This window comes from Pristiophorus japonicus, unplaced genomic scaffold, assembly GCF_044704955.1.
Source record: "Pristiophorus japonicus isolate sPriJap1 unplaced genomic scaffold, sPriJap1.hap1 HAP1_SCAFFOLD_951, whole genome shotgun sequence".
Taxonomy (NCBI): Eukaryota; Metazoa; Chordata; class Chondrichthyes; family Pristiophoridae; genus Pristiophorus; species Pristiophorus japonicus.
The window spans coordinates 1-13,440 of NW_027254880.1; the positions used below are offsets into that span (position 1 = coordinate 1).

General features: G+C 43.2%; 1 protein-coding gene across 1 annotated transcript; it reads right to left on the reverse strand.

Moving 5' to 3' along the window:
- Positions 1-1,043: 1,043 nt before the first annotated feature.
- LOC139258376 (archaemetzincin-2) lies at positions 1,044-13,161 on the reverse strand (the record flags this gene model as incomplete). The annotated part of the gene is made up of 5 exons (XM_070874754.1): positions 13,059-13,161; positions 8,323-8,627; positions 5,322-5,495; positions 2,286-2,414; positions 1,044-1,210 (listed from the first exon to the last, which is right to left on the reverse strand). Coding segments are annotated over exons 1-5 (789 nt in total), but the record flags the coding sequence as incomplete, so codon positions are not given.
- Between the last annotated feature and the right edge of the window lie 279 nt (positions 13,162-13,440).

Sequence of the window (13,440 nt, forward strand, 5' to 3'; positions counted from 1 at the left end):
GGAGAGAGGGGGAGAGGAGAGGGAGGGAGGGGGAGAGGAGAGGGAGGGAGGGGGAGAGGAGAGGAAGGGAGGGAGGGGAGAGGAGAGGGAGGGAGGGGAGAGGAGAGAAAGGGAGGAGAGCAGAGGGAGGGAGGGAGGGGGAAGAGCAGTGGGAGGGAGGGGGAAGAGGAGGGTGGGGAAAGGAGAGGGAGGGGGGGTGGGGAGGAGAGGAGAGGGAGGGAGGGGGAGAGGAGAGGGAGGGAGGGGGAGAGGAGAGGGAGGGAGGGGGAGAGGAGAGGGAGGGAGGGGGAGAGGAGAGGGAGGGAGGGGGAGAGGAGAGGGAGGGAGGGGGAGAGGAGAGGGAGGGAGGGGGAGAGGAGAGGGAGGGAGGGGGAGAGGAGAGGGAGGGAGGGAGGAGAGGAGAGGGAGGGAGGGGGAGAGGAGAGGGAGGGAGGGGGAGAGGAGAGGGAGGGAGGGAGAAGAGCAGTGGGAGGGAGGGGGAAGAGGAGAGGGTGGGGAAAGGTGAGCGAGGGGGGGTGGGGAGGAGAGGGGGGGGCGGGGGGGGAAGAGGAGAGGAAGCGGGAACTGAATGGGGGGGGGGGTGGGGGGGGGAGAACCGGAGGGTGCGGGAGCTGAACAGGGCGGGTGTGGGAGCCAGACCAGGAGCTCGAGGAGGGAGGTCCAGTCCAATCTTCGCCGCCTCAGTGAGCCCATTCAGCCAGAGCTAGGGGCGGCGTGCTTCGGGCCCCTCCCGCATAGCCTTGGGCGCCTAGAGCTACTGCACATGCACGCGCACTTTAGTGCGCATGTGCAGAGGTCCCGGCAGTGTTTTCAGCGCCGGGACCTGGCTCTGCCCCCAACAGCTTGTGAAGGGCCTGGAACGTTCCAGCAGTGGGGAGAATATCGAGGTAAGTTTTAGGCGCGGTTTTGAGCACTGAAATCAGGCGTGGCTTGCGGGGCTGCGCTGTTCTAGGTGCGGCCCGAAACTTGACCCCATAAACTCTACTGCTATTTAAAGTAACTGTCTCCAAATGCAACATCTTCAGTTTTGCATACACACCCACCTTGCATGATCTTAGCAGCAGCTTGCTTGTAACGGGTGGTGTGTAGTATCCATCAAAGAGTGAATAATCGTCAGGAGCCAGATGTTGCTGCTTTTCCTTCAGCTTTCCTTTATAATTCATGCTGTAAAAATCATCATCATATCTCGCAAAGCTAAAAATGCCCATCCCTGTAAAAGATGCATAAAAGGGAAATAGTTTAAACCATCATACTTCAGCATTTCTTCAACTGGCCTGTAGAAGTAAATCAAATGTTTTAGAAGAAAATCGCATCTACAATTAGCTAACTCGTCTGTTGAAAATCTGTTATGGTAAACAATATATAAACATTCCATTGTTGCATTCAATAAATTGCATTTTATTTCTGAAGCAAGAAATGCTCCTAATTTAGAAGTATAAATATTGAAAAATGTTCACGTCATTTAGGAGATCAAAAGAAATTTACTCACTTTCCACATAGTAGCAAAAATGTCACAATTCCCAGCTGTAGTGAACAGAAACTGGATGCTGCAGTTCATTAGAATTGTATTCAACTGCTGGCTGGAATTTAGCTCTTTCCCAATTTCATTCAAATTGGTGGAAAGTGCCTTACTTTAAAAAAAAATGCTCCACTTCTTAACTTACCGACCCAATCGGCATAGAACCACAAATAATTGAGATAAGCAATTTTAATGACAACCAGTCACATGTGGAAAATGTGCTGGCAAAAACTACTGATTGGCAGCTTTATTCATGGAAATAAAACAGACAGCACTGCCAGCTCTCTACAAGAGCACAGTAGGCTGATATCAGTCTCAGATTTCCAGCAAAGCACTTCTTCCCTCTGACTTAGATTTTACAGATTTCTGAGGCAATTCTCAAATGGAGAGATGGAGCAGTAGGCAAGTGTCAGCCTCCTCTACTCCTAAGAGAACATACAATATGAAACTGATTGTTTAATTCCTCAGTGGCAAATTAGTTGTTCCACTAACAGCTTTTTCCACAGGTGAGCCTTTCATTAATAGCACTCAGTTACTTTGTTCTGGCTCTGTCAAAAGTTATTCAAAGGGCCAGGACAAGAAACAGAAATATACTCATGTACTGTAAAGGTTGTTTGACGTTTGATGGATTGTTAAGAACACAAAGCTGATGATCATATAAATGAACCACCTTTACAGGAAGATCTGAGGGTCACTACAAAAATTTAAATATGAACAAAAACAAAAAGAGCAGGGGGAGGAGAATGTACTTCCTGCGATTCTTTACCTTCTGTGAGGGACGCCTGCCCAAACACAAAATTCCAAGAATCTTCTGGATAAAGGTCAATCGTTGTAATTCCAACAATACAGAAAGCATCCTTGGGCTTTTTCTTCTTCAGGTATTTAAGAATACCACCTATGCAAAAAGCAAGAAATTGCAAATGACAAGCTTGAAGAAACATTACTACCTACAAATATATTCAAAAGTAGATACAACCAGAAAATTAAGCACAAGTTTATCCATAGGAAACAAATCTTCAGTTGCTTCCCCATTAAAACAGAACACACGGGAAAAATAATTCCAGCCCCACTTGATTGCAGGCACAAAGTGGTGGTGCAGAAGCATAGAGGGAAACATTTTCAGCCTCTTCCAGGAATAATTTTCAAAGACCAGTATATCCTTCCTAAGTAGAGTGCCTAAAACTGAACATAATATTCCAAATAGTCAGATTAGTCCTCTGAACACAGAAATTACAGAAGCAACTCTTTGCTTTCCCATTCTTGTGAAGTCCAACATGGCATCAGCTTTTTTAATCACTTTTTGCACCTATGAGCTAACTTAATTACTTCAGAAGCTGGACTCCTAAATTATTTTGTTCATACATCATCATCATCATTCCTCATTGGATTTTACTCCCATCCGCAATTCTTAAATCCAAAGCTATGTTTGCAACATTAAACTGCATCTTCCATTTTGCTTGATTTTTTTGCCATTTTGCAATTTTCTGCTCTCTTCTTCACAATATACATTAATGATTTGGACAAAGGAGTTGAATGTAATATCTCCAAGTTTGCAGATGACACTAAGCTGGTTGACAGTGTGAGCTGTGAGGAGGATGCTAAGAGGCTGCAGGGTGACTTGGACAGGTTAGGTGAGTGGGCAAATGCATGGCAGATGCAATATAAATGTAGATAAATGTGAGGTTATCCACTTTGCTGGCAAAAACAGGAAGGCAGAATATTATCTGAATGGTGACAGATTAGGAAAAGGGGAGGTGCAACGAGACCTGGGTGTCATGGTACATCAGTCATTGAAAGTTGGCATGCAGGTACAGTAGGCGGTAAAGAAGGCAAATAGCATGTTGGCCTTCATAGCTAGGGGTTTTGAGTATAGGAGCAGGGAGGTCTTACTGCAGTTGTACAGGGCCTTGGTGAGGCCACACCTTGAATATTGTGTACAGTTTTGGTCTCCTAATCTGAGGAAGGACATTCTTGCTATTGAGGGAATGCAACGAAGGTTCACCAGACTGATTCCCGGGATGGCAGGACTGACTGGATCGACTAGGCTTATTTTCACTGGAATTTAGATGAATGAGAGGGGATCTCATAGAAACATATAAAATTCTGACAGGATTGGACAGGTTAGATGCAGGAAGAATGATCCTGATGTTCGGTAAGTCCAGAACCAGGAGTCACAGTCTAAGGAGAAGGGGTAAGCCATTTAGGACCGAGATGAGGAGAAACTTCTTCACTCAAGAGAATTGTGAACCTGTGGAATTCTCTACCACAGAAAATTGTTGAAGCCTGTTCGTTAGGTATATTCAAAAGGGAGTTAGATGTGGCCCTTACATCTAAAGGAATCAAGGGGTATGGAGAGAAAGCAGGAATGGGGTACTGAGGTTGCATGATCAGCCATGATTCTATTGAATGGTGGTGCCGGCTTGAAGGGCCGAATGGCCTACTCCTGCACCTATTTTCTATGTTTCTATATATATCCCGGTCAGCTATGGCTCAGTGGATAGCACTCTTGCCTCTGAGTCAGAAGGTTGTGAGTTCAAGTCCCACTCCACCACATAAATCTAGGCTGACACTCCAGGTCAGTGCTGAGGGAGTGCTGCACTGTCAGAGGTACCATCTTTCAGATGAGAGATTAAACTGAGGTCCCATCTGCCCTCTCAGGTGAACATAAAAGATCCCATGGCACTATTTTGAAGAAGAGCAGGGGAGTTATCCAATATTTATCCTTCAATCAACACAACAAATACAGATTATCTGGTCATTATCACATTGCTGTTTGTGGGAGCTTGCTGTGCACAAGGTTTCCCACATTACAACAATGACTACACTCCAAAAGTACTTCATTGGCTGTAAAGCCCTTTGAGACATCCGGTGGTTGTGAAAGGCACTATATAAATGCAAGTCTGTCTTTCTTATATTAGATTCATCTGCAAACTTTGATATATGCCCTTTATTCCCAATTCCAGGATATTTATAATAAGATGAAAAGCTAGGGTCTCGGCATCAATATCTGGGAAAACAGCATGTGTCGCTGTTCAGGAATCTGAGACGGTGCATTTTATCCCGTTCTCTGTTTCTTACCATCCAGTTTCCTATTTATGCCACCACATTCCCTCCAACTCCAATTTTCAAATTATTGTCCCAGTTCAAAAGTCTGGTTCCATCACAATTTTAATATTCCACTTCTGACATACGAACATAAGAAATTGATGTGTAGGAAAAGATCAGCTTGTCCATCAAGCCTGCCCCACACCATGGTAGCTGCAGCATCATGACTTAACATTTCTTTCCTCCCCCTTTTCAGTATGTAATTGTTAAGAAACTTTATTAAGAAGGTTCAGTATTTGGATACATTTATGCAATGCAATTGTGACTAATTATCGGGATGAGAAATCAGAAATATCAGGGATAATTGTCCTAAGCCACTCTCAATTACCAAGCAGTAATGGGCAAAATTCTGGGAGCTGACTTGCCCCTCATCCAAAGATTGATATGCTTCCACAGTAGGCTTAGAAGATGGGAAAAAATTATTACTCATGGTATATTTTTTTTAAATGTTATTTTATACATTAGAAATACACATTTTGAAAACCCTCAGTTCAGCTGGTTCCATCTGTCTGTATGCTATCTCCAGGGCAGGCACAATGTCACACAGTGGCTATATTCATTTCTTCTTGTTTTGTTTGAAGAACCTGAACTTGATATACTGTTAACAGTATAACAATGTGATAACTAGCAAGTAATTCGTAATGCATGCAACCCTTTAAACAAAATATTTGAGAATTGTTTTACTGAGGAGTAGTACCTGCATGAATCTGCAGATTGTGTGAATACGTATTAATACGGAACATAGAACCGGTGTGGGAAACTGGAACGGGATCCTGGAATTTGACCTGCACACCATAGAAAAATGCCTCACAGTATTCCTTTAACCAGTGTATGTATGACTTAGTAGTTGCCTCCGAGTCACCAAATGAACCTGAACACAGAAAATACAACATATATAGTAAGCAAAAAAAGTATCCAGAGTTTTAAACAATTTAATTTAATTAAGACAATTTAATTTACCAGCTAGCCAACATTAATTGAAAGCTGATTTTATTATAAAAATGAAATCATAAATCATTCATACAATTTCACAAAAATAAGTCACAGGCTGTGGCTAAAAGCTAAAAATAATTTAAATATAATATTGATGCACATGTTTCTTTGCAAAAATGGTAAGATCTTGTAAAAGTTGATTGACAACATTTGTATGTTTGTAGATGGGACTGTGAGGTAGAATAATTGTTACAACTAAATTGCAAGCAGTTATCATAACTATACTGTAGCCGTAACTACATTCAAAGTAGATTAATTTAATTATGCTACAGTTTTTACCCTTTTCTGACAATGATAATAGCCAAGGCTCACTGTAATCCATCTTCTCATTTACCAATGCTTACATCCTTGAATTGTTAGGCTGAACACCAATGAATTTAGATATATGGGTCGATAACCCTTCGGACAAGGGGTCATCGACACGAAACGTTAACTCTGCTTCTTCCCCTCCACAGATGCTGCCTGACCTGCTGAGATTGCCAGCATTTTCTGTTTTTATTCACTAGATTGATCCCTGGGATGAGAGGGTTGTCCTACGAGGAGAGATTGAGATTGAAATAGCAGCGCATTTGGAAAGCAGTGACAGGATTGGTCCAAGTCAGCATGGATTTATGAAAGGGGAAATCTTGCTTGACAAATCTTCTGGAATTTTTTGAGGATGTAACTAGTAGAGTGGACAAGGGAGAACCAGTGGATGTGGTGTACTTGGACTTTCAAAAGGCCTTTGACAAGGTCCCACACAAGAGATTGGTGTGCAAAATCAAAGCACATGGTATTGGGGGTAATGTATTGATGTGGATAGAGAACTGGTTGGCAGACAGGAAGTAGATAGTCGGGATAAACGGGTCCTTTTCAGAATGGCAGGCAGTGACTAGTGGAGTGCCGCAGGGCTCAGTGCTGGGACCCCAGCTCTTTACAATATACATCAATGATTTGGATGAAGGAATTGAGTGTAATATCTCCAAGGTTGCAGATGACACTAAACTGGGTGGCGGTGTGAGCAGTGAGGGGGACGCTAAGAGGCTGCAGGGCGACTTGGACAGGTTAGGTGCGTGGGCAAATGCATGGCAGGTGCAGTATAATGTGGATAAATGTGAGGTTATCCACTTTGGGGGTAAAAACACGAAGACAGAATATTATCTGAATGGCGGCAGATTAGGAAACGGGGAGATGCAACTAGACCTAGGTGTCATGGTTCATCAGTCATTGAAAGTTGGCATACAGGTACAGCAGGCGGTGAAGAAGGCAAATGGTATGTTGGCCTTCATCGTTAGGGGATTTGAGTATAGGAGCAGGGAGGTCTTACTGCAGTTGTACAGGGCCTTGGTGAGGCCCCACCTGGAATATTGTGTTCAGTTTTGGTCTCCTAATCTGAGGAAGGACGTTCTTGCTATTGAGGGAGTGCAGCGAAGGTTCACCAGACTGATTCCCGGGATGGCTGGACTGACATATATGAGGAGAGACTGGATCAACTGGGCCTTTATACATTGGAGTTTAGAAGGATGAGAGGGGATCTCATAGAAACATGTAAGATTCTGACAGGACGTGACAGGTTAGATGCGGGTAGAATGTTCCCGATGTTGGGGAAGTCCAGAACCAGGGGACAGTGTCTTAGGATAAGGGGTAGGCCATTTAGGGCGGAGATGAGGAGAAACTTCTTCACTCAGAGAGTTGTTAACCTGTGGAATTCCCTGCCGCAGAGAGTTGTTGATGCCAGTTCATTGGATATATTCAAGAGGGAGTTAGATATGGCCCTTACGGTTAAGGGGATCAAGGGGTATGGAGAGAAAGCAGGCAAGGGGTACTGAGTGAATGATCAGCCATGATCTTATTGAATGGTGGTGCAGGCTCGAAGGGCCGAATGGCCGATCCTGCACCTATTTTCTACGTTTCTATGATTGGGTCTATACTCTCGAGTTCAGAAGAATGAGACGTGATCTCATTGAAACATAAAAAGATTCTGAAGGGGATTCTGGAGAGGTTGTTTCCCCCGGCTGGAGAGTATGCAACTAGTGGACATAATGCTAGGATAAGTGATCTGCCATTTAAGACTGAGATGAAGAGGAATTTCTTCACTCAATCGAGTCGCGAATCATTGGAATTCTCGACCCCAAAGGCCTGTAGATGCGGAGTCATTGAGTATATGCAAGGCTGAGGTAAATAGATTTTTGAACTCTAGGGAAATCAAGGGATATGGGGATCGGGCAGGAAAGTGAAGTTGAGATCGAAGATCAGCCATGATCTTATTGAATGGTGGAGCAGGCTCAATGGGCCGTATGGCCATTTCCTGCTTCTAATTCTTATGTTGTGCCTCACTATTGTGAACAGAGCAAAATCTGTATTGAAGGTCTTGAATAAGGAGTAGCAAGAACAGTTTCAACAAAACATTCCAAGATTTTTTTAAATGGAAGATTGGAATAAATGGTAATTGCAAATCATTGAGAGGTGTTGATGATGTCAGTGAGCAGGAGGCTGAGGAGGGAAAGTAAGATGGTCAGGAAAGGGAACAAGGGAACAGGTGGGGCCTTTCCAGAATTCAGTTACGGTAGTGGAGGGCAACGGGGAGAAGCTGTGCAGCATGCAGATCCTTGATTTTGGACACAAAGAAGTCCTTGAATTAATTAGAAAATGAATTCCTTTTTAAGGAATAGATAGACAATCTCGTTATTCAAAAATCTAAATGAAATAGTTTTATAGCATCATACCAATGATCTGGATGTAAATAATGTTTTTCCCAGGAACTGGAGCCTTCCTATCCGGGTTGTTGTAAAATGTGTAGAAATCTTGCTTTGGTTCAGGGTGGCTGAGGATCCAGTCAGACTTCAAATGCAACTGAATAGGTTTGAAAAGGATGCTATCAGGCCGAAATGCTTCTTCTAGGAGTCGTTTCACCCTTGGACTGAATTTCTGATACAGTTCAATTAGGGTTTTATGGTTAGATATCAAGGCTGTCCTCAGCGCCTCCTCACTGTGTCTGACAGTCTCCATCAGAAAAAACAAATAAAAGTCACTAGAAACAAAATAAATTAAAACTCTGTTAATTTCATTGAACTAGTTTGGTTCTGTTTCTTTCGCCTTCATGCAAACTTTTAACAGACAACATTGCATTGAACTTCTGCACTGTTTCCAAAATCAAACATGTTTTGTAATCCACTTACTTAATCTGTCAATGTCTCTTTGCAACTTTCTGCTCCCAGCTACACTACTTACTGTGCCATTGGTGTCAGCAGCAAACTTGGATATATGGCTCTATATTTCTTCATTTATAAAACTGAGGCCTCGGTACAAATCCCTGGGAGACACTAGTCACATCCTGCCAACTGGAGTACATGCTCATTATCCTTAATGTCTGTCTCCTACCTCCTAACCAATTCCCTACCAAAAAGGTTGCCTCCAATTCCATTCACTTCCATTTTTGCTCAGTCTCTTGTGTGAATGCCTTCTGGAAGTCCATACAAATAACATCCATAGACACTCCCCTATCTACCACGTTAGTGACTTGGTTAAAAAATTTCAGCTAAGACCTTGTCCAGCCAGATCTGTTGATCGATGGCTAAACTAATTGCAAACCAGATATACTCACCCCTTAAAGTTGAGGAATTGAAGATGGGAGCCAAACCAGGGGAACAATCAAGGAGGGAGAGAGTATGTTTTTTTTCTGGAAACTAGGGCATCAAAGGTTCTGGTGAAGGAGTGGTTGAGCAGATCGACAGCTGCAGGTATCATGGCATTAAGAACATGAATTAGGAGCATGAGTGGGCCATATGGCCCTATGAGCTATTCAATAAGATCATGGCTGATCTTCGACCTCAACCCAACTTTCCCGCCCGATCCCCAAATCCCTTAATTTCTCTAGAGTCCAAAAAAATCAATCTATGGCAAATGGAGAACCAACGGCTAGATAGTTGGGATTTTCAAAATGAAGTTGAACTCCTCATCCTCAGTGATTTCAATCTCCAACTCAACCCACAATGCCCTCTCTCCTCTGATTTCATTGCCCTCCTGTCTTCCCTTACCCTCTCTCTTTATATATACTCCACTACCCATATTCATGGCTGCACACTCAACCGTGCCATCTCACAAAGCCTCACTTGCCTCATTTCCTCGATCATCTGACCACATCTTGCATCCCTCACCACACACATCTATCTACCCCCTTCCAAACCCACTCCCTTTCCTATGCTTTTCTTTCTCTCTATCTGGCTCCTTCTCTAGTAGCGGGCTTAATACCAACATCTATCAGAAGCCCACCAACTTTTTCAAATATTTGGACCGTGTTTCATCCTTTCTGCAAAGGCGCCAGCCTCAATTTCTCCACTTTAGCTGCTGTTCCACACCAGATCTTTGGAAGATCCCCCCTTTACCTCTAACAAGATTTTTCGATTTGCAATCAACAACGCTCTCAACCACATCTGCCCCATTGTATGATACTCCACTCTTGCCCCTCTCATGAAAACAGAGCCCCTTTTGACCACACTTCATCCTATTAGTATCTGCATCCAGCAATCACTGTCCACTATTTACAGTGCAGTCACACCACATCGCAAATCTTAATCTTACTATTCCCGCCATGAAAATGTTGTTCTGTCAATCATCACCATTCTTTCTGGATGCTCTTCCTCAAGCATTCTCTCCTGCAACCAAAGGAATACCTGTCCAAGCCTTTGCCGAGGGTTTCAAACACTCTATCCATGTAAAACAGTGATTTAAATATGCTTCCTCTAATCTAGTATACTATACTCATTGCTTCATGGTAGTTTCTTCGGTATTGAGGACACCAAACACAAATTGTGTGATTGATCTGTTGAACACCCATTTTCCAGACAGGTTCTTCCACTCACGTTTCATTTTACTCCATTCCTTATTGAGGTTGTTGTACTCGCATTTTGTCTTTTTCACTCCCACTCACAGTCTCAGACATTGGCATATCATTTAGCATTTTTCATCTCTTTCCAGCTTTTAAACAAAAGAATTCCTTGCTATGAAATCTGTGTTCGTCTTTGCCTGCAGTTTTCCTCTTCCCTCACTGTTTGAATCATTCCTAGAGGATACTTGCATATTTTCTCTTACTAATTCTTATCAAGATTTTCAGATGATGACAAGCCACCATTTTCTGTATTTATTGCTACGCCTGCCTGGAGTTGTTTAAGTACCGTGGTAGCATCATTTCCACAGACAGCTTTCCTGTGATTTCAGACTTAGAGATAAAGTTTACTGTATAATAAACACGGTTTAAAATAATCAATGCCGCTTCTCCATCAAAATAAATGAATGCCGAGTAATAAAATGACTGGGAGTTGCTGATTTTGGAGGGTTTTCCACTCAATTGAACATTGGGAAGACCGAAGCCACTGTTTTCGGTCCCTGCCACAAACTCCGTTCCCTAGTCACTGACTCCATCCTGCTCTCTAACTCCTGTCTGGGGCTAAACTACACTGTTCGCAACCTTGATGTCATATTTGATCCCGAAATTAGCTTTCAACCACATATCCGCAGCATAACTAAGATCGCCTATTTCCACCTACGTAACATCGTTCACCTCCGCCCTTGCCTCAGCTCATGCGCTGCTGAAGATCTCATCCATCATTTTGTTACCTCGAGACTTTACTATTCCAACGTACTTTTGGCTGGCCTCCCACATTCTACCCTACCTAAACTGGAGGTGATCCAAAACTCAGCTGCCCGTGTCCTAACTCGCACCAAGTCCCACTCACCCATCACCCCAGTACTCAGTGACCTACATTGGCTTCCGGTTAAGCAACACCTCGATTTGAAAATGCTCATCATTATTTTTAAATCCTCCATGGCCTTACCCCTCCCTTATCTCATAATACTCCTGTGAAGCGCCTTGGGATGTTTCACTATGTTCCACTGAGAGGTGAGTAACTCACAAGCAATAGGAATTCAGAAAGAGAGCCAGTACACCACAACAATGTAGTCTTTCTTGCTGTATCGCATTACATTTGTTACCTCAGCTAAAGGTTCAAAACAAACTGTAACATTTATAACTTAACTATCTAAGTTTAAAATAATTCAATAACCTTTACGAGGCATAAACAAGAAGATTTTTAAGAACATAAAAAATAGAAGCAGGAGTAGGCCATAAGATCATGGCTGATCTGATTATGGACTCAGCTCCACTTCCTTGTCCGCTCCCCATAACCCTTTACTCCCTTATCGCTCCCAGTAATCTTATTACTCGGCATTCACTTATCGCTCAAAAATCTGTCTATCTATATTTAAAGTATGAAATGTCAGTATTATACAGAGTAAACAATGGCCAGTATGTCAATTAGCATCCAAAAGAAAAAGATAGATCAATGTTTTGGGTATCTTAGTGCAGGGACACACCCAAAAATAATTCAAATTTTTCTCTTTCAAATTCTGATCAATCTGCTATACATGTGTAGTAATATCGGTTTTCATTTCAGACTTGCAACACACCATTGTTTAAAATGTTATGCTGAGATCATTGCACTCAATATTTGAACAAAAAAGTAAATCTAAATTTAAAGTTTTAGAAAATGTTGATGCTGCAGCTACCTCCTTACAATTATTGCTCTTGTGGCGTCTCCCACCCACCATTTCCCATCCCCACTGCAAGGAAAAATTGAGCCTGCAACAAATACTAATTGTTTAAGGCAATATCCCAAGATACTATCTTGTAGGTAAGATTGCCACTTTTTGCCCAAAACAAGGGGGAACTATGGCAAATATAGCTTGAGTTCTGGATTTTCTTCATCGAGAATAAAAATTGTTCAAAGTCTTAAGAAGTAAGAATCATCATCATCATAGGCAGTCCCTCGGAATCGAGGAAGACTTGCTTCCACTCTTAAAATGAATCCTTAGGTGGTTGAAAAGTCTAATACGAGAACCACAGTCCCTGTGGGATAGTCGTTGAGGGAAAGGGTGGGTGGGGCAGGTTTGCCGCACGTGCTTTCTGCTGCCTGCGCTTGGTTTCTGCATGCTCTCAGCGACGAGACTCGATACACTTCCTCCATTGAGGGCAGTCTTGGGCCAGGGACTCCCAGGTGTCAGTGGGGATGTTGCACTTTATCAGGGAGGCTTCGAGGGTGTCCTTGTAACGTTTCCTCCGCCCACCCTTGTCTCGTTTGCCGTGATAAGCAAGAATAAAACACAAGTGACAGCAAGAAAAAAAAAGTCTAATTAAACAACCCCGATTTTTTTTTCATCTGCACCGCGTTCGTTATTTCTTGGCGGCCCACTTAAAAAAAAAGTCGGTACCTTAATGATCGCTACCCTTTAACTGATACCAAATAGGGGCGTCTGCAAAACCTCATCTCAACACCACCCAAGGCCTTCAATCCCCGCCTTGAACAGGAAACTGCGCCAACGTTGCGCGTCACCACAACCCCACGTTTCATTCCACCCATATCCTCTGCAGTTGCAATCCACAAGTCCGAGTTCACTCTTTCCTTACACGCTCAACTTCATAAAGTCCCAAACTTGTGTGTGGCGGGGTAGGACTTTTTTGGGGGGTTTCAGACGACAATCGATATGAAAACGTCCGCGATAGCGCTACCACTCGGTCCCTCGGCGGCAGTCAGTAACGGCCAATGCACGAGCGGGGGGGCGGGGTCAAAGGGGGGCACGAGCAGCCTGAGCCAACATAAGATGGAGGGCTACGGATGTGCGTAATGGCAGCTGTGGGGTTTTTCCCCCGTCACTGCATTTGGGGTTTGCAGACTATTTCTTTAACCATCTTCACGTTTGGTTGAGCAGGGAGAATCAATGGTTTTAATCTCTAGGAAGTTAATTAGTTCGTTTTTTTTTTGATGGGTTTAAAAATATATATATAATAT